The 26,564-nt window shown below is 45.1% G+C and overlaps 1 protein-coding gene across 2 annotated transcripts in view; it reads right to left on the minus strand.

The window, feature by feature from the left end:
* LOC147901060 (potassium transporter 23-like) overlaps positions 1–26,564 on the minus strand; it is a 63,767-nt gene that overhangs the window by 15,420 nt on the left and 21,783 nt on the right. For both annotated transcript variants that reach the window (XM_087375516.1, XM_087375515.1), the window contains exons 6-8: positions 9,189–9,241; positions 8,321–8,435; positions 7,862–8,116 (exon numbers count right to left, since the gene is read on the minus strand). In XM_087375516.1, coding sequence (XP_087231642.1) covers positions 7,862–8,116; positions 8,321–8,435; positions 9,189–9,241 — 423 coding nt within the window. The remainder of the gene's footprint in view (positions 1–7,861; positions 8,117–8,320; positions 8,436–9,188; positions 9,242–26,564) is intronic.

Consider the following 26,564-nt stretch of genomic DNA (forward strand, 5'->3'; position numbering starts at 1 on the left):
CTGACGTGTACTAGGTACACAGAACTAGCTCAGGTTAGCCTGGGGAGGCTTAGAGCTAGGCAGGCTTGATTCTCGGGTTGAGTGGCAAGGGTACGAACTATTTATAGGTCTTCGCTATTTTTGGCGCCGGGGCCCAAGTCTATAAAAGAGGCCCAGGGGGTTCAGTTCTCAGTGTGCAGTTGGGAGCAAGTCTCGTTCCCAGGTGCAAGGTCTGATCCTGGATTGAGTCGCGGATGCGCGCCTACATCTTAGCGTAGCCCAAGGCCCAGTGGCAAATCCAGGGCTTCACAGCGCCACCTGGTGGTATGGGACACCAGGCGGGTTTGGATCTGATTGGGAGTTCGTGCCAGTAGCTCAGCTCGTGGCTCGGAGGGGACATCTTCTGATTCGGGATCACATCCCGTAGATGTCATGGTTGGGTGGTGAGCAGCCTGCTCAGATCTGATGTTGTGTGTGGTTTGTTTGCTGATCAGGGGTTTCAGGAGTGTTGGGATGTGTCAACAAGGGAGTGGATGAACTGCTCCACAGGTGCAAGACTGGGCTAGCTCTGCTCCTCTGCCAGGCCGTGGAGTGCACCGATCTGCTGCTCCACAAGATGAATGAAACACCAAGGAGGGGGGCCTATAAATAGCCCCAGACTCTCCCGGGTCGGTCAGCGAGAAGGGGAGCGAACCAGCTGCTCTTCCTGGATGACTCATGTGCAGGGGGACCGACCCCCATCTGCCCCCTATAAAGGGCTGATTGGCAGCCCTACTGCACCTCCTAGAGAGCCGACCAGCATGTCAGTCCACTCCCCTTCTGGCCCGACTGTCCTGGCCTGCAAACCGACCCAAGAGGTGGCCATATGGGCACCTCAGCCTAGCCCAATGTAGGCGCAGCCAAGGGGCTGCCAGCGTGGCATAACCAGGCCCCAAATGCACCCTAAACAGGGCCGTACTGACCCACACCCCTCCTGGGATCTCCCACAGCCAGCGTGACAGCAAGCAGGCCCTAAAGGGCGCCGTACACATCTGCCTAACGAGGCTGTACCCACCACAAGAGCATGGCCCAAGTGTGTATCTATCCCCCCTCCTGTTGTGTACACACAAGGGGCGGGCACACCCACAACAAGGCCCTCTCTCATCTGCCCTATTCTCATATTGGGCGGGCACATTAGGAGATGTTGACCTCCAACAGTATTTACATTAGCATGTGATGGTCGATGCCAAACTCTAAGAGCGTGAGAACGGGGAAGGTGTATATGCACAGCGGGGTTGCAATTCAACACCACAGGGAAAGCCATTCAAAAAGGGGCGATTTGCCACGTGATGCCATGTTAGTGCATAATGGATTCAGTTCTTGACGCTAAGCTATGGATGTGTCCTTGAGTATGACATATGAGGCCATCCTATGTCAGCTCGATAGGTAACCGGGAACTGACGTAAAGACCACTAAGATTCCGTCAGTATGACGAGAGAATTGGAGTATGGTAAACTATTCAATCGTGTAAGATCGTAAGGCGATCTTTTTAGCGTGAACAATTCTTGACGCCAATAATTGTAAAAGCTCAAAGGCAGCCTGATTAGGTATTCGCTAGTTGACGAAAGGCCTTGAGATGAATCGCATATGGCAAAGGCAGCAGGTCAGACGGAGGTGCACGGGTTTAGACGATGTGGTGCTGACGTGGCCAGTGCTGCCAGCTGGATACTCATGACAGATGGACACGTGGCATGCAAGTGATGTGGTGCTGATGTGGCAGACACGTGTCACAGCCGACGTGGCAACCTGAGGGTGATGACATGGCAGACTATGCAGTCAAATGCTGATGTGGTAGCTTGAGGTGGTAGACCTCTAGTTAGCTTAACTTTGGTTAAGTTGACCCTGATTACAGTCTTAGTTACAGAGTAACTAGTCCATTCACCTAACCAAACCAGAGAAAGTCGATCAGGTTAGTCTAACCACACAATTAGCCAGCCCAAAAAAAAAAAAAGCAAAGCTAGTCTTTACCTGACAGTTTTTTGTCTGTCTGTCAGAAATCACAAGAAAACAGAGAAAATCAGAGATTTGCTGACAAGCAAAGAAAATGCATGTTTTTGAGCAGAGAAAATGGTAACTAGATGCATTCTGAGTGTTATTTGCAGTAACCACAAAAGGGGCACACAGCATACTGGAGTTTTGAGGTTATGCCTTGAGGTGACAGCCAATTACTGACACAAGTTTGTGAATGCAATTCACCTATTGTTGAGGTACTTTCTTTGTTAAAAGGCAAGCTGTGTTTGCAAACTTCAGGTTAAGCTTGTAAAGATGGCCTCACAGCAGGATGCCATGCCCTCCTATGAGGAGAGTGCCAGGGATGACCAAGCCATACAAGAGCAAAGTGTGCAGTCTAAGACTGAGGCAGGTTACAGACTTTTACTGGCAGAGCTTGTAGAAGCTAGGAGGGATCCATTGTGTCGCAAGCTCGTAAATCCTCATGCAGAGGAAGAGAGCTGCTTCTGGAGCAACCCAGAAGGTGACAGCCAAAAAGAGATCCCAAAATACAGTAAATGCTCTTCCTTTAGATGATATATTCAGGAAGAGCAGGAAACCTCGAGATGAGGACAGCAAAAAGAGGAAAGCAGGTAGTCAAGAAGAGAGTGCACAGTCCAAGAAGAAAAGGCCAAGCATCACCATAGCTCTTCAAGTTCTTCTTCTTCTTCTTCCAGCTCTACCTCTTCATCCTCATCATCGTCTTCTTCTTCTTGGAAATCGAAGCTTAAGCATAAGAAGAAGAAGAAGTCATCTAAGAAAGCAAAAACTAAGGAATTCAAAAATGGTGGGAAGTCTGCCGGTTTGCTACATTTAATGGCCAGTATGGTCAAACAGAAAAGGCCATGTAGTTCATTAGGCGGTTTGATGCGTCTTTTGGCACGGAGAATTTTTTTGAGTCCTCCAAGCTACGCATGGTTAGTTTACACTTGACAGGTACATCATTGTGCATGGTGGAGCGCACAAACCGCAGTTGGTTCTACTCCAAAGAAGTGGAATGGCTTCAAGAAAGCCTTTTCAAACAGTTCATGCCTAAGCAGTTTAGAGACTATGTCCTCGTTGCCTAGGAATTTGGGATGCATATCTGCAGATTACTCCCTTCAAGAAGGTCTCAAAGAAAACCCAAGTAAGAAGGTGCAGGTCTGGTCTCACTCCAAAGATACCGGCTGTCGTTAATACCCAACAACGTAAGGGTATACAAGACATCATGCATGCAGCCACTGTGCTGCACACGCAGGATCCCACCACTGTGCCTTCTCTTTTTGCCAGGACAGCAGAGAAGAAAAAGCCAGCCACACCTTAGTCTGAGAAAAAGGAGTTTCCCAAGGCTCAAATGAGGGAATTAGAGCCTCAGAAGCTGAGGGGGAAACAAGCACAGAAAACCTACAAAGGTAAACCTCAGTTCTCCCTTGAGCAAATAGCTATTTTTCGCAAGGAGGGGAAATGTTTCAGGTGTGGAAAAGAAGGGCATATGGCTGCCCAATGCCTTGAGAAACCTTCGGGTTCTAAGAAGAAAAAGAAAGCCATCAGGACAGCAAAAACCAATGGCGGGAGGAATTTTGGATGTTTTGGACAAAGTGACAAATCTAGAGGAAAGAGAGTTGCTTCTTTCTTGGGGCAAAATAAGAGACCAACAGGTGGTCATATTGTTTGATCCAGAGGCTACAAACAATTTCATCTCAAAAGACTTAGCTCTAAGGCTGAGAATAAAGACGGAAGAGTTGGGCAGGGCCCTTGATGCTAACCAGATTTTCTGTGGGGACCTTGTGCCAATTACTCCCTTGATAGGAAAGCTCCGTCTTCATGTACAAGGTTATGTTGATCAGGAGGATTTCTTCATTTCCCCACTTAGTCATCATGATGTAGTTTTGGAAATGCCTTAGTTTTTTCGCAAGGCAATGAAGTTTACCCTTCCTGAAAGAGTGCTTGAGTTTGTACATAGGGGTAAGTGTTGTTGCTAAAAATAGAGGGGAAACCATCCCCATTGTATCTAATGTTTCAGTTGGAAAAGCAATAAAGTCTACAGTTTAAGCGTATATGGTTTTTATCAAAGAAAGAGATATTGAAATGCATATACCTAGATGAATCCAGGAACATTCCCAAACCCATCCTCTAAAAACACAACATAGTGCAATTTCAATCTCAGGATAGTCATTCATAAGATTGAAAACCATCACGCATAGCAGGGACTAGCTACTATGACATCCCCACTGACGTCATCAGTGCCCAACAGTGGGTGTAGGCCATAGTATAAAAATATGCTTACACATACAAATCCACCACCCACACATACTTGAGCATCCATTTATACAAAGTCTTCATACTGAGTTTCTGTCGGCACTCTGGAGGTGAAGGGCAGACTCAGCCAGATGAAGGCTAGCACTAAAGGAGAAGGCTAATCAAAAAGTAGTCCAAAATCTCTTCATTCAAGTTACAACTGCTTGTGAAGTCTAAACGATTTCATTTTAGTCTCTCCCAAACGAGCATATAAACTGCATGCTGAAATACTGAAATGAATTGAGGCACATAAAGATAAATCTCAATTTCTTGTAAACTTTAAAGATTGTTTTTCTTATGCTTTGCCAGGTGGGTTACCCCCTGAGAGACCTAAAGACCATGGCATAGAGCTTATTCCTGGCAGTGAGCCACCTAATAGACCCCCGTAGAGAGTTAGTGCAACTCAGCGGGAAGAAATCATGGCCCAAGTGTAGGACCTGTTGTCCAAAGGGCTGATTCAGCCTAGTTCCTCTCCCTTTTGTTCCCATGTACTTCTTGCACAAAAGAAAGATGGTTTATTTCGTATATGCGTTGACTATCGCGCACTAAACAAGATGACCATCAAGAATAGATTCCCAATTCCGCGCATCGATGATGTGCTGGACCAACTTAATGGAGCCTCAATTTTCAGCACCATAGACTTAAAGAGTGGTTATCACCAAGTCAGGATACAGCCATAGGATGTGCACAAGACAGCGTTTCGCACTACTTTGATGCCTTTGGGGTTAACAAATGCCCGGACTACCTTCAATAGAATGATAAATCGTATCTTCCGCCCTTATAAATACTTCACAGCTACCTTCTTCGATGACATCATTGTCTTCTCAAAGTCAGAAGAAGAGCATAAGGAGCATCTTGCTGCAACAGCTCTATGCAAACAACAAGAAAATTGAATTCTTTTTTGAAGAGATCCACTATTTGGGGCATATAATATCCAAAGATGGGATACGGATGGATCCGACAAAGATCCACATCCAAGAATGGCCAGAGCTGAAAACTGTGCTTGAAGTCTCTAGTTTCCTAGGCCTATGTACTTACTACATAAGATTTATCAGGCATTTTGCAGATATAGCCGCTCAACTTCATGACTTCTCAGGTTATCAACCATGTCAAGAACATGACACTGGCAAAGAGGATTTGGGAGCATCTGGTGTCTCTCTACAATAGTCTCTTCCCGATAAAGCAAGTCTCCCTGGAAGTGCAAATGAGAGAGTTGAACCCCGCCAAGTCTACCACCATGTGGGAGCATATCAACAAACTGCAAGCGCTTCAAGGGGAGGTACTCTAAGCAGGCAAGGAGATCTCTTCAGAGGACATGTCCATCAAGCTATTGTCCCATTTATCATCCCAGTATTCAGCTTTCCAGTGGGAGGTTGAAATATCTCACGTTGGAAGAGACTGTACATTTCCAAAAACCTCCACACCTAAACCTCCACAAGGCGGAGGTGCGGAGGCTTTGGCTTCCCTGCACAAAAAAGGATGGAACAAAAGTACCAAGAAGTGGAACTTTTCTTTATCCACGTCCTCACAAAAGAAGACTGACATTGATCATTTTTCTTTTCCAAGATATGATGGTTCAACCTCTGATATACTACAGATCCTCTGAAAGTGGAAGATGGATTTGTGGCAATACTGATATACAGATCCAGTCAAAGTAGAAGATGGATTTGGAGCAATACTTTGTGCGTTCTCTTGAACATTGTTTTCAAGGCATATGTACAATTTACAATTGCTTTAGTAAATGTGCTACTGAGTGTGCTACTTTAATTATGGTTATGCATCTCTATAATAGAGTGGCTTTTGATATATTGGTGGCTTGCTGTTCTAATTAGTAAATCTCTTAGTCTTGCTTGTGTCTTGTTTATAATGGTCAATTGTACGTCTGATCAAAGTTGCTCCAGCTTGTCTCTCTTCTTACAGGAGGGTTATTCTTTGCAAATTAGATACAATCCCATTATGAATTACGAAACAGACTCGCATAGCTATAAAATGGGCATTTTATTCTTTTTCATTTTGATCTTATGCTAAAGGATTATTGCGCACCATTGTATACCAGCAAAGGAAATTAAATAATAGAGATGCTCTTGTTTCACATTTCCACTCAAAGGGTGCTATTGGGTCATCATGGCATTCAATATTGTCTTTTTCTTGTCTCTCTTCATTTCCCTCTAATGTTCGTCGAGTGTTCGTCTAGGCTTGGACTATGAAAGATCTTTGTAATCTATTGCATCTTAATTACAAAACTCCAAGATCTTTGTAATCTATTGCATCTTAATTACAAAACTCGAAGGAGACGTGTCACTCTCCATATATTTAGTAGGGGCACGGCTGCAGCTGTCACCCCCGCCTTTGTTCATTCGTAGGTCATGGATTCTTCATCTTCTTCATGAGGAGAGGTGTTGCCCTCAAAGTTGGTGAGACAAGGCACTAGATCCTTGATAGTGACACCTCTAGGCACATGACTCCATCCTCGGTAGAGTTCAGGACTTGCAGTTGAAGTCAAGCGACGTGTTCATCAGTGACAGTCTCACAATAACAGCTCGTGGGGAAGGATCGAGATTATTCCGGATGACAGAGGGGGAAAGCATTCCTCCAAGGTATTGTTTGTACCATCACTGGGCTTTCATTTACTCTTAGAACATAAGGTGTGTAAGCTTGGCACACGTGTGGAGTTCGATGAAGATTTTGTGGCCATCAGGGACAAAGCAACCAGCCAAGTTGTGTGTGATGACTTGGTGGAAAACGGCCTATACAAGCTCAAGGTTCTCTCTTCCATCACAAGAACCCCTATCGGTGACTTATGGCATTATATGTATGGTACAGCCAGCAGGCTTTTATGCATACCAAAAGCACAACTTACTCTTGTCCATTGGGTAGAGGACTAGAATGGCATTGTTGCCTGGCTGCTTAGCTAGTCAGGACACTTACTGCACACGACCAGAGGTTGCCTCGGTCACACTATTTGTATTGTTCTCACTGGTGTTTGACAATGTGACTATTTTATTTAATATTTGTATTTAAATTTTTGAACTATTGTTCTCACTGCAGTTTCACGATTTTTGGACTATTTAAATATCTGTAATTAAATTTTTGGACTATTGTTCTCATTGGAGTTTCACAACGTGACTTTTGGCAGTTCTGCTGCTACATATTTGTAATCTTTTTTAATCTATAGAAGACTTTTCCATTAAAAAGGAAAACAGCCAGTCAGAAGATGCCATTTCCATTTGCTGCATGCTGCATCTAGAGAGAAAAGAGCTTAGTCTATTGGGAGGAGAAGCCAAAAACACTGTACAGTAATCATGAAATCAAAGTATTTAGTGGCATACACAAAAGTACTTCTAAACAGAATGATTTTTATTGCATTCACAAAAAAGTCGCAGATACCATGATAATTTTGAAAACAACGCATAAATTCCATAAGCAGAAAACCATATGTTTTGAAGCTGCTCATTTAAAATATCTATCATGCCCATATCTCACTGAAAACGTACTTCAAAGCAAACTGTGACAGACAAAAGGAGAATTATTTTATAACAGCTGATTACAGAAATTTATAAGGCCAGTACGTTCTTACCATAAGCATGTCCTATCTCATGTGTTGTCCTGAAGCAAGCAACTATGACCACACACATTATCAGTAAAAACCAGTTGACCACTGGGATATATATTTGCCCCATGAACCGCTTGGATGTATGAATAATCTTCACTCTTGGAAAGCAGTCCAATGCTAAAGCCATTTTTATGACAGAGAAAGTTGCCAAAATCATGGCCTGGCTTGCAACCAATGAAGCTAAGGTTGCAATCACAAGCATGGGCCAAAATAGGGCACCTGCAAAGATCAAGACCTAACATTAAAACCAAATGTGGACCAAGCATGAGAATTGCAACGCTAAGCACAAAATTAGAACTCCAAGCATGATATAAAATACAAAGAAATGGGACAAAAAAATGCTCCCTCATAAACAATAGATGTAAGAGCTATGAATGTGCAAGCAACTTACTAAAGATGATACAGACTTCATGCGCAGGTTACCTGGAATTGATCTGTAGAATGTGTCATTCACATCACTAGGATTTTTCACCAGATATGCAGCTTGACCCATGTAAGCAAGCAGCAGGCAAGGATACACTACCATAGAGAACGCAATCTGCACTCAAAATTATCCAGTTGGCAACCTCAGCACAACAAAATTGAGCGAGCTGAGAGGTAAAGAGCATGAGACAGAAATCCAGCACTAAATATTTGTCCAAATGACCTTCCAAATAATATCCCCACCTTAAGCTTAACCTTCGTCAATAAGTGGCATAAAAGACTTTCACATTAAGGAAAGTAAGAATATCCCCTCACCCCAAATAAAACCTTCCTTTTATTAGCAACATGTACACGAATGAGCATAATACATCACAAAATGCTAACTATTTCAAAAAGCATTGATGAAGAAAACACTCTTCTCAGTTCGCTTCAAAGAGTACCATCACAAAGATGTACACTATGAAGTTCTTAAAGCATAGCACAGAATACAGGCTGTCAGTTAATGCCCCTGCTTCTTGCCGTACCACCCAAAAGCACACGTACCCTGTATGTATAAACCTACTTATCTATGTTTTATAAAGATTATCACACAGGCTACAGCCAGCCAGAAGTCAGCTCACGTTACTGGACTCTCAAACAGAACCACCCATACCATATACTGCCAAGAACTTGACCAGCCCCCATGAAGCCCAGGCAGAAAGCTATGAAGCTCAAAGCACTACCATAGTCCACTTTGTCTCAAGCCCAAGTTCAAGTCTAACTCAAATTTTTGCATGTCTTTATACATGGTTTACAGGAGGGGAAAGAGACAAGCAAGAAGAATAATTAGAAGACAATGTACAATCAAGCTCTCATGTTATTCACTCACCTGAATAGACTTTATTGAAAAATTTCCTAAATCAGCAAACAGGACCTCCCCTCCTGCACAGTTCAATGTAAGCTTAAGAACTCTGGTAGAATATGAAAAACAATGATTGGCATCATCAGCATTCTCAAATTAAAAATAAGATAGTCAATGGGTGTAGATGCCTATGTGTGAGTACCTAATCAAGAAGAGAAATACAAGATATGTGTACGTCAGGTGACAAAGAAAAATAAGCAAGAGATTTCCAAAAACAGTGGACAGAAAGTATTAATAAGAATGTGTGGTCTTCAATTCATAAGAACAGAGGCAATATTCGTAACGATAAATGTCTTGTAGATGATAAGCTGTGACAGTATCACATGCAGGTCACATGCATAGACATGTCCAACTTAGCACACACTTAATTGTAATTTGGAAAAGCTATAAAAAAGCTGCAATGATAACTCAGATTCAACAGTTTCTTCTGCCGTCCCATAGATTTAGCTGCTGCAGTCATGACTCAGATTCAACAATTTTCTCTGCTGTCTAAATGTACAAGCAATTTTTAGTAGTAAAGATGGCAAGGAGAAAGGTTATTCAACAGACTGACAAATTACTCTCCATCTTAAACTGATGTATGCAGGTCCAGTATCTCTTATAGTAGATCATAGCTAGCCTATAATTTTGGAGCTGCTATATGCACTCCTAGGAGATGCCTTGAGCACTCCCTCAAGCCTTTGATTTCCCAGATGTAGTTGCTACTCATTTTATATTGTGTATTTTGTCTCATAGGCTAGTGAAGCCTCCTCTCTCTCTCTCTCTCTCTCTCTCTCTCTCTCTCTGCCCACGCATCTCCTATCTGCGCGCCTAGCTCCTCCCTCCGCCCGCACATCTTCTTCCAGTGCGCCCCTCAGCCCTCACCCGCCCAGCCCCTCCGCCCTCACCTACTGCTCCTCTCTCTCACCTGCTCGCTGCTGCCCCTGCCAGCCACCCCATCCGCCTCATCCACACCCCACCCCACTTACCTCTTCCTCAACCACACCCTCACCCACCTAACCACTTCCTTACCCCACCTTACCCTCTCCTCTGATGACAGCCCTCCTTCCGCCGACAATTGGGGGGCTCACCATGCACCGACGCTAATACCTGCGAAAAAATAACAGAGAAAAAGCTACACGATAACAGCAGTCAGCTTTCAAAATGGGAAAAGGGGAGAAAGAAAAAATCAAGAAAGAAGACAAAAACCAGCAGACACAATTAAAGCTCGAGGATGTGAATAAGCGCTTCAACCGGAGTGGACTTGGAGTGAATAGCAAAGCAACTCATAAAACGGGATCTACCTCAGCTTCAGCTTCAGCCATGGCTTCATCTGCATTGACTTTCTCCTCTTCTCCCGCGACAGAGGGGTCAACACCGATCTCCTCCCTCTCTCCTCCCGCTATAGTTAGTCTCCCCATCCGCTTCATAACCTATGTCACCTACATCAGAGGTGTCATACACTGTCCCACACTACTCCTTAACCTTTCTTTCCCCTCTCCCTCTCAGCCAGCCATCTCTCCCACACCCACCAGGTATCATTCCACCATGCCTCAAACATCCCCTTATCTCACCCAGCTAGCCTAGTCACAGTCCAAGCTTTGTATCACAGCCCTTTCAGTTTCAGCTTGGTCGAGGACTAGCTGACCCATCACCAAATGCTTGGGAGTCTTTTCTCATGGAGGTACACAGCATTTGTGTACGCGAGATGGAGTTGACTCGCTTCGCACAAGAGCAAGCCTGCTTCACCCAGGAGCATGCCCGAGTCATTCAAGAGCAGGTTGGCCTCATCCAAGGGCTCAAATAGGACATCTTGCAGCTTCGACAGGAGGTAGCAGCCATCCATGCAGTCCCAGTGGAGTATCCCAGTGGTCGAGGCACAAATTGCGAGCATGCAATTTGTAATCGAGGAGACATCCAGATGAGTAGACGTGGCCAAACGAGAACCTACGCAGGCAATCATTTCGGCCACTCTCATGGAGCAATAGTAGCAAAGAGCCAATAAGGCTCTCAACATCGGAGTCTGTGGTAGTCCACTCACCGAGGCTACACCGATGAGCGATGCGACTGCATTTATGGCCACTACTCTTGGATAGCTGAGGATAGGATTCAGAGGGCATGGCGGGTAGGGAGAGATCCCGATCGAGAGCAGCCCCTTATCATACGATTCCATGATACTCATGCACGACTCTCAGCTCTACAGCGTAGGTCAGTCTTACAGGACCAGCCATCGATATCCATGGATGAGGATCTCACCCTCTTCCAAGTCAAGGAGAGGTGCACTCTGATATAACAGCGGGACCAAGCCCGCAAGGATGGGAAGTGGGCCATAGTTCGAGATGGACGACTCCTTACAGGCTCCCGTCGGGCACCTGGCCCTCCTCCCACACAGGGAGGCGGGGTCTATGAGACTTAGCATACCAAGACCCTGTCTTGTACCATTTGGAACAGTAATGGAACCTTATGGTCAGAACCAGGGAGCTTCTCGGAATCTTATACAGGTCGTGACAGTCTTTTATATAGAGACACATTAGGGTCTAGAGCGCCCACTACCAGTGGTATACATGGGAGTCTGCTTACAGCCTCGGGATGTCCGAGAGGAGACGGAGACATCAACATACGCAGCTCTATACCAGGACATTGTCGACCTCTCGAGCTGCAAGTACATGAGTATCATCGATTGGTACATAGGAAGAAGCTGGATTTCGTCGACCGAAACGAGGAAGAACTACTGAATATTCTGTTGAGTAACAACTCTAAGTACTTTTGGCAGAGATTTCTAGAGGGGCGGTCCCCTTCACTACTCACTGCCACTCAAGTCTGGCATAATCATGCACGCACAGTTTATGATATTCCAAATCAGCCAGGTCCTAATCTCTCACACCCCCCCCACATCCTGCACACTCTTCACTAGGGGGTGGGTGAAGGATGCCATGATGAAACTTCATAATGGCCAAGCGAAAGATCATGAGGACCTATTGCATATGGGATTAATCTCCTAGCCCCAATATTAGCAAAGCTCTGTAATGAAGCTGTTTGTTTGGGGTTTCCACGCACCTGGACTCTTAACACTATCTCACCCATCCACAAGGCAGGGGATCCCATGAGCCCGAAGAACTACCGGACCATTATGATCGACATGTCATGTCCAAGATTTATGCATCAATGCTTGATTCTGAGGTCAGTCGATTCGCAGAGTGCCGAGGACTTAGAGCAGCCGGACAGGCTGGATTCCGACGCGACCATGGGACCATGGATCACATTCTCACACTTAGGTGTATCATCGAGGAGGCGAGGGCACGGAAGCAGAGGGTATATTGTTGCTTTGTGGATTTCCGCAAAGCCTATGATACGGTTCTGAGAGCCCACCTTCTCCGACGCCTACAGGATTTGGGGTATGACCAAGAGATCATTTGGGCCGTCATGGCGCTTTACGAGAGAGTCTTAGGGAGTCCGAGCAAGATTGGGGTGGACAGAGGAGATCATGAGCACTATTGCGGTCAAACAAGGGTGTCCTTTATCACCCACCCTGTTTGGCCTCTACATTGACGAGCTTGAGACAGTTATGCAAACACTAGGGGGGGATGGATGCTCTGTAGCTGGCACGTTGATCCGGATATTGCTATATGCATCACTTTTGTCTTCATGCGCAGAGAGCCTCCAGAGACACCTTGATGCACTACAATCCTTTTATGAGTCCCATGATTTGAAGGTCAACCTTGGTAAAACCAAGGTCATGATCTTCAATACATCTCAAGCCATTATGCACCGGGAGCAGCTCCCGTTTGACGGGTCGCCTGTTGAGATTGTTTCATCATATACATACCCTGGGGTTATCTTATCTGGACATATCTTCACTATGAGACCCGCGATGCAGGCCCACCTGAGCAAAGGATACGCTTCATTGGCCAGATTAGAGAGGCAGTGCTTCCGCTCACACTTTCAGAATCCGCAGACCAAGGGATCGATGTTTGACTCCTTGGTCCGTCCAGCGGCAGGGATGTACAACAGCCCTTGTTGGAGGCCGGATCTGTCAAATATAGAGTGGGCTCATGTGGAGCGGCTACTGGTTCTCATGCTATCGCGGATGATCCATGGTAAGCCGTCCATCCCTCACCAGATTATTTAGGCTAAGTTGGGTCATCCCCACTACAGCTCAATGAAATATTTCAGGTTATCACCAACCTATACCGGGTAAGGGTGTCACAGCACCCCTGCACTTGGGTGCAAATTGACACACTAGCTACATCGACACGTGCATAATAGTTCCCTAATAGGAGATTTTGTCATATGCTGTGACCCCTTTGCGAGCCCTTGTCCAAGGACAGTAGGGCACAAGCTACGTAAGTCAGTCTCTCATCCTTAGGTCAAGTTAAAATAGATCAGTCCTTGTTCACTGGTACCCACTAGAGAACAGTAGGGTAGTGTTTCCGTCTTAGGTTTAGAGTTAGGTTTCGGTCCAGCCTAGGATAGGAGCCCTTTTGGGCCCCCCTCAAGGCTGGAACAAGTGAAGGAATGGCAGGGGAAGGGATGCCTTTATAGGCTACCCTGCACCCCTCCCTAGGCTGCCATTTATGGGGCCTAGGGCTGCCTTTTATGGGGCCAAGGGACCAGCCAACCAGCCAAGAGAACCGACTGAAAAGTCGGCCACCATCTTGGGTTGGTTTGCTCAGCCCTTCCAGCCCTATAAATAGGGGGTCTTCAGGCCCCCATTTCTCATTCAGTTCCCGCAGGTCTTCAGCCTCCTACAGCTCCTCCTCAGCCCCCTCTGAACAGCCTGACACTCACCCCTCGTGGCCCTCTGACCAGCCTCAGCCTTTGGCATCCTTTCAGCCCTCCGGGAAGATGTTCACGCAGCGCATCAGACGGGGAGTCCGGACAGCGAACGGAGTAAGGTTTGGGATCTGTTTCAGCATCTCTCAGCTCTCTTCTAGGATATATCACTCCTAGATTTCACTCTCTCCCTCACACAGTAACCTTGCATTCCGGTGGACAGCACAAGCCTCTCCCTTGCCTTGCAAAAGAATCCTACATTGTCAGTGTGGACAGCATCAAGGTCTCGGTATTGGTCAGCGTTACCTCTCAGGCCTTTGGGTCTGCTCTATGTGTGCACAGTGAGCTCTTCAAAAGTGTGTTTCTGTGCTCTCTCGAAGAGTGTTCCTTGTATTTCTCAGTTCTCCAAGTATAAAGCAAATTCTCCCCTGATTGGGGAAGGGGGCCCTCACTGGGTACAGGGACCCAATCAGTTGTCGACATTACTCTCTCTCTACCCTCAGCTCCTTTCTCTCTCTATGGTGAATTACGCTAATTCCTCGATAAAGGTTTAAAGAAGGTCTTGATGTGAATTACACGATCAAATTACCGTTGCATGTTACATTGGTATAAGAGCTTCGGTATGTATCCAGCTTGACCACCGCGAGTGTATGGCTTTGTTGAGATCTAAAAAGGACACACAATCAAGCGCCATGGAAGGGTCAGGAAAAGGATTCACCCTTGAAGACTCTGAAGAGGAGAAAGACTACCAACAAGATCCGCTTCCGCCAAGTGCTCAAGAAGTGATGGCAAACCTTCTAGAGTAGAATCGGGTCCTCCTACAGCAACTCGAAGAACATTCATCCTAGCTAGAAGAAAGCTGAAGACAGCTGGACTAGACAAAACAACATCTGAAGGAAAAAGAAGCAAAAACACCGTTGAAAGAAAGAAGAACCACAATTTTCAAAAAACTGCTCTTGTTGATGCATGAGGAACACAAAAATGAGGATGCACTACGACGCGCAAAGCTCGCCCAAGTAGAGAAGCAACAAAAGCTAGACCGAGAGGCGATGCTTCTCCAACACAAGCAGATCTTAGCCACTATGCAAGCAAGTTTGAGTGCAGCACCCATCACCTTCGTCATTGACAAAGGTAACACCACTCACTCGGTCCACTCCAAATTTTGTCAAGTATGATGGTAAGTGTGATCATTCAACGATTTTGCAATTTATTCATCAATTTGTAGGTCATTTTTAATTAGCGTGGATTCAAGATAAGCAAGACAAAGTCCACCTTGCAGCCCCTCATCTTGCGGGTGAGGCGGTGACCTAGTGGCAACATTGGGCTAGTAAGCATACTGACCCAACAACGTTTAAGACGAATTTCGTTTGAGCAATGTTTGTGGCCGACCTCAAAGCCCATTTTCTCCCACCCCAATATATGCTTAGCCTGGAGGATGAGTTTTCTCATCTCTCCCAAAATGGTTTGCCTGTGTTGACATACAATAACAAGGTCATCATGCTAGTGCAACAGTTGGGCATGATGGAGAGCGCCAAGATGAAGCAATTCATTCGAGGATTGGACACCAACATCCGTTATACCATTCAGAATTTCGACCCGCTGAATTACGAGCGGGCGCTGACTCTCGCACAAAATCGGGAGATGATGTCGAACGGGGGAAAGCCCAAGTAGGTCTAGAAAGATTCCAAAGCCCCGCAACAGTCAAACATCACAACAGGTTAGGATCAGAAGAAGGACAACCAGTTCCAAAAGAAAGATGGCCAAGCTTCTAGTCAAAAGAAGGAGTCCAAGCCCAAGATGACTCCGAATGAGAAGGCTAAAGCGAGTATTACGGGAGGCTATCTACAGCTCGACGAGCAGAAGAGATACAATCAAGAACATCGCTGCTTTCATTGCCACCACATCGCTGGGCATGGCAAGAAGGATTGTCCAAAGTGACTTGTCGAGAAGGTTGCAAAAGCGCCTACTTCGTCCGTCGCCAATGTATTGGCTCTTCCAACCCTGCCTCCATCCTCAGCTACGAATATCGTCTTCCCTACTTTATAAACACCATTCCCACAGTGGTCTTTCAAGGTAAGGAGGAGGGCGATTTCTCATATCAAAAAAAGGTGCTCATTCGAGCATATAGCATAGCTAACGAACATCAGTTCATTGTCATGTTCGATATGGGGAGTTCAGAAGATGCCATCTCCCCTCAGGTTGCCAAGACAGTGAGATGCACCTTGGTGCCTCACGAGCTTGCAGTGGACGCGTTCACGCCTGGCTTGCGCATACGCATCATGCATAAGGCCATCCATTTCACCTTTTCAGTTCAAAAGGCCATGTTTACGCGGGATTTATTTTGACTCCTTTGATGGGGTGCGACATGATCCTCGGGATCCAGTGGTTCCGTGAGCATGTATCAACGCTTGATTGGCGGATAGACACCTTCACTATTATGGAAGGTTTACCTAAGCCCGCCGTGATACACGGTGATCGGAGCATACCAGGGATTTCGTTAATCTTGCATATTCAAGCAGGTCGCACCGCCTGCAAGGGTGCCATGTGTGCACTTGTCTACGTCCAATGCCAAATCAATGCAGTTCAAGCCACTCCTCCGATGGGGCAAGCAATGGTGGATCTACTCCAAGAGTTCCAAGACATCATGCTCCAGGATGATCTGCCACCCCAACTTCCCAACCAAAAGACCATCGCATTGATCTACTTCTGGACTCGACACCTCCAAGTAAGTTCCCATATCGACTTTCCAAGTCTATGGAGGGAGATTTAGAGCAACAATTGTCTCAATTACTGCGCACCGGGTTTATTAGACCTTCTTCTTCACCTTTGGTTGCACCCATTCTATTTGTGGCAAAGAAAGATAAGTCCGCACAACTATGTATCAACTACAAAGCACTCAACAAGCTTACACAATAAGCAACAAGTTTCCTATGCCCCGCATCAAGTACATCTTGGAACGACTCAATGGTGCAAATTTTTTCTCAAAGATTATCCTCAAGAGTGACTACCATCAAGTCCGGATTTTTGAAGCTGACGTTTCAAAGATAGCTTTCCGAACAGAGCGAGCTCATTACGAGTTCGTCGTCATTGCCTTTGGTCTGAAGAATGCACCACCAACATTCAACAAGATGAAGTCGCGGGTATCTGCAGAGTCTATTGGGAAGTGCATGTTCATCTTTCTCGATGATTTCCTTATCTTTTCCGCTACAGCCGAGTTGCTAGAAATCCAATATTTGGGCTACATCATTAGTGCTCAAGGGATTCGATTGGACCCGAGAAGATCCAAGCTATCACAAGTTGGGCTGTCCCCACGATGACTCAGGGGATCCGATCCTTTGTGGGTTTGTGTGAAGCATACAGCTCGCACATGGATGGTTTCTCAACACACGCAACCCTCTTACAGATTTACTCAAGGGAATAAAGACACGCAGACAAAAAGTTCAAGTCACATGCAAAGCTTTGCAGGCCTTCCATAACTTGCAACGGCTGGCCACGACAACACGAATTATGAAGATCCCCTCTTGGGATGATCCATTTCTAGTAATCACAGACGCTAGCAATGTCACCATCGAGACAGTTTTACAGCAAGAAGATAGGCCCATGGCATATTACAATAGAAAGCTTAACGATGCCGAAAAGAACTATTCAGTTTATAATAGAGAGCTCCTCCGTGCATCCAAGCATTAAAACATTGGAAGCCTTTCCTATACGGACGGACTTTCATGGTTAAGACAAATTGCCAAGCCCTTAAGTGGCTTCAGACAATGCCTAGTTCACAAAGGAGCGATCGGCAGCAACAACGGTGGAGCCAAATATTCCAACAGTTTGGGGGAATGATCGAGTACGTTCCTAGCAAAAACAACCCCGTGCTCTCAGTCGGAAAGGTTCCATCCAAACCATTGAGCAGGCCACTGTGCTCCCAGTCAAAGGAAAGGATCTTGATAGCATGAAGACATAGTACACGGAGTCAGCAGAGTTTGGCACACAGTTCTAGTTAGCCATGATGCTTGCTCCAAGCCATTACTCATTAGAGGACAGTTGGCTTTTCTATAAGAAAAGATAATGTGTACTCAAAGACAAACGGCAATTGCTTCTTCATGACGCCCTTACCAGTGGTCACAGAGGTATCAACAGGACTTTGGAGAAGTTAGAGCGCTATTTCTATTGGCCAAAGATGCAAAAGGGCGTATACGGCTATGTGCAAAATTATCAGATATGCCAAAAGGTCAAGGCTTCCCACAAGAAAGTGGCAGGCCTACTTATGCCATTGCCAATCCTAGACAGCCCTTTTCAAGACATAGGTATGGATTTCGTAGGGCCACTTCCAGCATCCGTAAGTACGCGTAATACTCAATGTCTTACTATTGTTTGTCGCTTTAGTAAATATTGATGCTTATTCCCTGCAAACAAACGGCCAGCGCTGAAGATGTAGCTCGTTTGTTTATCAAGTATTGGTATCCCATTGGAGGGTTGTCAAAGACCATCACATCCGACAGGGACTCCAAGTTTACGTCTAGCTTTTGGCGAGCCTTGTTCGATAATTTTGGTACTAAGCTACAGATGTCCAGCACTTTCCATCCGCAATCAAACGGCGAGACGGAAAAGTATAAGAGTATGGCATTTAATATTTTGAAATCATATTGTCATGATGCTCAGGGAAAGTGGGAGCAGTTTCTTTCGCTTGTGCAGGCCATTCTAAACAAACCTATTCTTCGAGTATTGGTCGCACACCTTATGAAGCGGCGTTTGAACCGTGGTTTACCTCACTTCTCACCCGGATGGTATCTCCATCTCTTGAAGCCAACAAAACCACCGAATCAGTGGTAGAGATTACGGAGTCCGTGAAAAGCCGCATCACCAAAGCTCAAGCATCGTATACGCGACAAGCTAACAAATCCAGACAAGATGTCCTGCATAAACACGGTCAATGGGTGTATTTACACATTATCAAGCGAAGATTGAAGCAGGTGGGTAAGCGATGCCCTTCGCTGTCCTTCAAGAACTTTGGACCATTCCCTATTACTCAAAAGATCAACGATGTCTCAATGAAGTTACGCCTTCCAGACAGTGGGACTATGCACAATGTGTTTCATGTAGCTTCGTTGAAGCCATATTTTGGACCTCCTCTTTCAGGGATTTCCGACGAGCAATTACCTGAAGTTATGGATGAAGCCGAAGTTTTGAAGCCAGAACAGATCCTTCTTCATAGGGTCAAGGCACAGGATCTGGGAGTTTTACACCAAGCTCTGTGATCGAGGTACCCATGAAGCAGTGTGGTTGGACGAATATTTTTTCCAGGAGTTTCCCCAGATATTGGCAGACTACTTGGAAGCAATGAACCTATCGCCAAGTTAAAAAGAAGGGAATGTCACATGCACACTTGCACTTGAGTGCAAAGTGACACACTGGCTATATCGACAAGCGCGTAATAGTTCCCTAATAGGAGATTCAATCGTATGCTGTGACCCCTTTGTGAGCCCTTGTCCAGGGACACTCAGGCACAAGCTACGTAAGTCAGTCTGTCAGGTTAACAGATCAGTCCTTGTTCACTGGTACCCACTGAAGAACAGTAGGGTAGTGTTTCCGTCTTAAGTTTAGAGTTAGGTTTAGGTCTAGCCTAGGATCCTAATGTCGCCACAATGTAAATATCCTAAGTCAAAGTACAGTTGATCATTTATTTGATCATAATTAAAGAGTTTCCAATGTGTTAATTATGGTCAAAGAGTTCCTTTAATGGTCAAAGAATTGGATACTTGACTCTAGTCAAGTAAGCCTGACTTCAATTAGGGAGACTTGGTTTATTACCAAGAGGGTTAACCGTGGTTAACTAGAGAACCACAAAGCTGACTACGGTCAAAGAGTGTTGACTTCAGTCAACGAGACTTGGCATACGCCAAGAGGGTTAACTACAGTTAACCAAGTTGTGCCAGCTTTGGTTGGAGAGATGTGCCAGCTTCGGTTGAAGAGACTTGGCCATAGTTAAGGCACCACGACCATTGGTCAAAGCCCCTTAATTACGACCAAGAGAGTTGACTTCGGTCGACCAAGGATTGTGTTCTATATTTTGTTCATATGTTTGTTCAGTGTTGGGGACGCCCACCTATGACTAGGATTAGTCCACCGTCTATTATTTGCATGCAAAGAGCTAACAATTAATTGGTGCCATGGTGGTGCACTTTAATTAATTGTGGCAGGTACTAAGAAGGGTTGAGTTCCCAAGCGCTAAGGAGCTTAGCAAGCGACCAAAAGATGTTCGTGTGACCAAGGAACATCGAAGACCCCAGAGATTGCCCTCTTGTGGCATGTACTAAATTTTAGTTAGATATTTTGACATTTGGCATATGGCCAAATTATTGAGCCATGAGCTCTTTGTAAAACGGATGCACGTTTTGGAACCTGTAGAAGAAGCTTTACGCTGAACTCTTGTAATAAATTTTCTCTCAAGTAATAAAAACCTTCGGGGGGTTTAGCCCGACGTTGGTCCTAGGCCCTAGTGTGTCTGTAGAGAGACGGAGAGAGTGAGAGCAAGAGAGTGTTTTGCAGCAGTTTGTCTCCTAAGATTTCAGCAAGCAGGAAGGTTGAAAAGAAAAGGCAGGACGCTTTTTATGAGTGAGAAGTTACATTGGTATCAGAGCCAGGGTTCACAGACTCCTTACGCTGTGACGATCCAAGGAAAGAGGGAGATTAAAATTTTGATGAACGGTGCGAGACATGCTGAAATATTAGCATGAAGTGACCAGAACGGAGCGCTTCCCATTGAAGACCATTAGCTAGTCTTGTCTAGTGGTAGATACCTATGCCCAAGCAAAGTTACGCAGGGGAGACATTGCTCAGACGCGAGTGACATTTGAAGATCTACGTGACGTGCGGTAATCAAAGGAGCGAATGAATCTATTGATGGCGTGGGTGGTTGAGTCGCATCATACGGGGTCTCCTTGTGGCTGTCTGAGTTTCGTTGATAAGGGAGTAAACGGAATGCTTGGCAAGTACTGGGTGTCAGGTTGGTGAACCATAACGGAACAATAGACTCACGGGACCAGAGCACGCACGCATCGACGTGATGTATGAAAGTTTTGGCTCGTTGTTCGCAAATGGCCACTTTCTGTTGACGCCCGACACTGTTGGGAATTTTCGTTGGTTTTTCCTTTTCCTTACCTTGGCAGTATTTGCACGTGCGCTGCCGCGATGACTTCTCGATGGAGATCTTTGCAAAGGTTTAGGCAGGCTTGCAGATGTTGACGTGGCCAGGGTGCCACCTAGGAGTAAACGTGGCAGATGAGCAGTAGGCAGATGATGTGGCAGCACATGTGTGATGACGTGGCAGCACATGCAAGAATGTTGATGTGGCAGACAAGGCGGCGTGCTGACGTGCCAGCCAGGTGGCATGCATGTGCAGATGCTGGCATGGTAGGTGAATGACATGGCACACTGTTGACATGGCAGCCAGCTCACAGATGATGTGGCAAGACACGTGGCAGGCTGATGTGGCAAACCAGTGATTAAGTTAACTTTGGTTAGTTAACCTTGGTCAAAGGTTCAGTTAGTTGGTCTAACCAAACCAAACTGGTTAGACAAACCATGTTTGACCAACTAACCTTGGCTTTAGTTAACCAGACCATAGCTGGTTAACTAGACTACAGTTGGTTGAGGTCCAGTTGAGAGCCAACCAGACCAGAACAGAACCAGTCTGGTCAGTTTGACCAGACAGTAACCATCTAGTCACAAACTAACCAGACCAAAGCCAGTCAGTCTGGTTAATGTAACCAGCCAGTTACTGTCAAAGGAAAAGAAAAAAAGACAGTTGCAGAGACAGTTCTGGCCATCAATTTTCACTTATCTGTCAGACTTTTACTGTCAGAAAAGCAGCAGAAACACAGTAAAATCAGAGATTTGCAGAAAAGGAGAAAATGCATGCCTTTGTGCACAGGAAAGATGAACCAAATGCATTCTGAGTGCTTTTTGCAGCAACCAGGAAAGGGGCAACACAGTCGTTGATGCTGTGGGTATATGCTTCGAATTGACAGCCCATTACTGGCACAAGTTGTGAATGCAAGACACCTCTTGTTGAGGTACTTTCTCTTTGAAAAGCAAAGGCTGAGTGCATCAGTTGCTTACACAGTGTGTGTGAGAGAGTTGCAGAGATGGCTTCACAACAGCATGCCCAATCATCCCATGAGGGAATGGCAGAGTCTAACCAAGTAGTCTAACCAAGTACAACAGGCTGAGGCTTTACAAAAATAAATGAAAAGAATGCCTACAGAGAGTTGATTACTCAATTGGGAGAGGCAACAAGCGATCCTTTGTTTCACAGAATGGTACAACCTCTTTTTGAGGGAAAGCCAGAGAAGCCTCCCTCTGGAGCAGATCAGGAAGAAGTGGTGGGCAAAAAGAGAAAAAGAGCAGGTCCTCTTCCCAAAAAGAAAAAGGCGAAGCATCATCACAGTTCATCCAGTTAGTCTTCATCTTCTAGAAGGAGGGATCTTCAGAGTCAAAGAAGAAAAAGAAGAAGAAGAAGAAAAAGTCCAGCAAGAAGGCAGAGACTAAAGAAATCAAGGACGGTGGGAAGTCAATAAGATTTGCCACTTACAATGGCCAGTATGGCCAAGCTGAAAAGGCTATGCAGTTCATAAGGCAGTTTGATGCTGCCTTCAGCCTAGAAATTTCAGTGAATCCTGAAAGCTCCGTATGGTTGATTTACACTTGACTCGTACAGCCAGTGCATGGTGGATAGCTAAAACAGCCAACTATTGTAGCCCCCAGGAAATGGAAGGACTTCAAGAAAGCTTTCTATAAACAGTTTATTCCCAAACAGTTTTGGGATCATGTCCTTCTAGGTTGGGAGAGCATTCATATGGAAGCACAAGATACAGTTGAGTCTTACAACCAGAAATTTTGGGACGCATACTTACAGGTTTCGCCTTTCAAGAATATTTCTGATAAGACTCAACTCAGGGAGTACAGGGCAGGACTCACTCCAAAGATACAGGCCAAAGATATTAAAGAAATATCAGATCTCATGCATTCAGCCAATGTGGCTAGTCTCATGTACATGCAGGATCCTACTAGTGTGACTTCATTACAGGCAGGGTTACCAGGGGATAAAAAGCCAGCGACCCCCAAGTTTGAAACAAGAGTGTTTCCCAAGGCTCAGAAGAGGGAATTTCAGCCTCAGAAGCCGAGGGGAAACCAAGTGCAAAAGCCCTGTAAGGGAAGACCACAGTTTACCCCTGAACAGATTGAAACTTTCAGGAAAGAGGGTAAATGCTTTAGGTGCGGCAAAGAGGGGCATGTGGCTGCCCAGTGCCCAGAAAAGCCTTCAACTTCGAAGGGAAAAGAGGCAGAGAAGCCACCGGGACCACAAAAGCCAATGGCAAGAGGAATTCCTGACATACTGGGTCATGTTTCAAACCCAAAAGAACGAGAATTGCTGCTATCATGGGGCAAAGTCAGAGACCAGCAAGCGCTGATTTTATTTGATCCAGGGGCTACTGATAACTTTATATCATAGGATTTAGCCCTGAGGCTGGGACTAAAGACAGAGGAGTTGGGCAAGGCTCTGGATGCCGACCAGATGTTCTATGGGAACCCTGTGCCAGCCACTCCCTTGATAGGGAAGCTCCGTCTTCATGTATAGAGTTATGTGGATCATGAAGACTTCTTCATTTCTCCACTGAAAAATCATGATGTAGTCTTGGGTATGCCTTGGTTTCATCGCAAGGCAGTGAAGTTGACTCTTCCTGAAAGAGTGCTGGAGTTTGTACATAGGGGCAAAGTACATCGTGTGGTTGCTAGGAATAGAGGGGAAACTATTCCCATTGTATCAAATAGTTCTGTTGGAAAAGAAATAAAGTCTGTAGTTTCAGCTTACATGATTTTTGTAAAAGAGAGAGATGTGGAAATGCATGCTGAAATAAGTGAGGCAGATCAGAATAAATTTCAGTTCTTGAAAATTTTAAAGATTGTTTTTATGACGCTTTGCCAAGGGAACTACCCCCTGAGAGACCTGAGGATCATGGCATAGAACTCATTCCTGGCAGCGAGCCACCCAATAGGCCCCCATATAGAGTTAATGCAACTCAACGAGAGGAGATTATGACTCAGGTGCAGGACTTGTTGTCCAAGGGGCTGATTCAGCACAGTTCTTCTCCTTTTTGTTCCCCTGTACTGTTAGTACAAAAGAAAGATGGCTCATTCCGTATGTGCGTCGATTACCGCACACTGAACAAAATGACCATCAAGAATAGATTCCCTATTCCACGCATTGATGATGTGTTGGATCAATTAAACGGAGCTTCAGTTTTCAGCGGATAGACTTAAAGAGTGGATATCACCAAGTGAGGATACAACCTCAAGATGTGCATAAGATAGTGTTCCGCACTACTTTTGGGTTATATGAGTATCTGATGATGCCTTTTGGATTGACAAATGCCCCAGCTACTTTCAATAGGATGATGGATCGTATCTTCCGATCCTATAGACAGTTCACTGGTACCTTCTTCGATGACATTGTCTTTTCTAAGTCCGAAGAAGAGCAATAGGAACATCTTGCTATAGTGTTTCAAAAGCTGAGAAATCATCAGCTCTATACAAACAGCAAGAAAAGTGAATTCTTTCTGGAAGAGATCCATTACTTGGGGCATATAATATCCAAAGATGGGATACAAATGGATCCAACAAAGATCCGTGCCATTCAGGAATGGCCAGAGCTGAAAACTGTGCATAAAGTTCGAAGTTTCCTAGGCATGTGTTCTTACTACAGAAGATTTATCGGGCATTTTGCGGATATAGCCACTCCACTCCACGATCTTACTAAGAAAAATGCAGCTTTTAGATGGGGAATTCCTCAAAAGACAGCATTCATCACACTCAAAGAGAGGCTGACCACAGAACCAATCTTGATAGTTCCAGATTTATATCAGCCATTTGATGTGGATTGCGATGCTTGTGGGGAATGTGTTGGGGCTGCATTGCATCAGAATGGTCATGTAGTGGCCTATGAGAGCAAGAGACTCCAGGATGCATAGAGATATCTGGGAATCTATGAGAAAGAGTTATTGGCTGTAATTCATGCCATCCATACTTGGAAGCATTATCTTTTGGGTGCAGATTTTACAGTTAAGACAGATCACCAAAGTCTAAGATACTTTTTGACTCAAACAAAACTTTCCGAAAAGCATATGAAATGGGCAAATATGCTGTCAATGTATCATTTTCAGATTGTCCACACTCCAGGAGTTCGGAACAAAGTGGCAAATGCTTTGTCCCGAAGACCCCAAGTCAATAATGTAACTATTGCTTTATCATCAAGACCTGGAAGATATGAGGGAGCAATATGCTAATGATGCAGATTTTGGTGAGATTTTACAGCAAATGCAAGAGGGGCAGTCCACCAGTCACTATTCCCTAATGAAAGATGACTGCATCACTCAAGAGATGAGAAAAAAGATTTTGGAGGAATGCCATGCACCTCCCTATGCTGGACATAGAGGAATTACAACAACAACTCAAGCACTAGAGAGGTATTTCTTTTGGCCAGGGATGCGGAAAGATATACATCAGTTTGTTACTGAATGCCTTACATGTTAGAAAGTGAAGTATGATAGACGGAAGGCGCCTGGCCTACTTATGCCTCTTCCCATGCCTCAAGCACCGTGGGAACGTATTACAATGGACTTCATTTTTTATTTGCCAAGATCAAAGTCAGGGAATGATCGGATTTGGACTATCATTGATAGATTCAGCAAGCAAGCTCATTTCATTCCGGTTTGCAAAACCATAAAGGCTGATCATATGGCTAAGCTTTTCATGGCACAGATCTTTAAGCATCATGGTATGCCTAAGTCCATTGTCAATGATCGAGATCCTAGAATGACCAGTCTATTCTGGAGAGCTTTATTTGATCATATGGGGACGAATCTGAATTTTTCTTCTTCTTTCCATCCCCAGACAGATGGTCAAAGTGAAGTAGCAAACTCTATACATTGGATATGCTGAAATGCTATGTGGGTGACCAAGGTTCAGACTAAGAAAAGTACCTACCATTGGTAGAGTTTGCTTACAATAATACAGTACACAGCTCTACAGGGAAAGCACGGAAAGCCCCCTTTGAGGTCATCTATGGGAAGGTGATTCTACCACCTATCCTAAGGACCAAAGATGAAATTTTTACAACTGATCAGTTTGTGAGAGACCTCCAGACAGCTTTCAGCCAAGTCCGGACAGCAATTGAAAGGTCTCAAGAAAAGCATAAAAGAGTTGTAGATAAGCATAGGAGACAGTTAGATCTCAAGGAAGGGGATTGGGTACTTTTGAAGTTCGAGAAAGCTAGGCTCCGTAAGTTTAAAGGCAAACAGAAAGTGTATGCAAAGTTATCTTCCAGGTACTATGGCCCTTTCAGGGTTACAGAAAGAATAAATGAGGTTGCATACAGATTGGCATTGCCAGAGCATTGGAGGATTCACAATGCATTCCATGTGAGTCTTCTAAAGAAACTATAGGGGCCAGAGCCTACAGAGCCAATATCAGAGGATCCACCAGAAGTATATGAGCTGGAAGAGGTCCTTCAGCCAAAGCAGATTGTGTGCCATATAG

The sequence above is a fragment of the Dipteris shenzhenensis genome, chromosome 6 (assembly GCF_047967505.1).
Source record: "Dipteris shenzhenensis isolate YYH24624 ecotype China chromosome 6, Dip_SZ_1.0, whole genome shotgun sequence".
Classification (NCBI taxonomy): Eukaryota; Viridiplantae; Streptophyta; class Polypodiopsida; order Gleicheniales; family Dipteridaceae; genus Dipteris; species Dipteris shenzhenensis.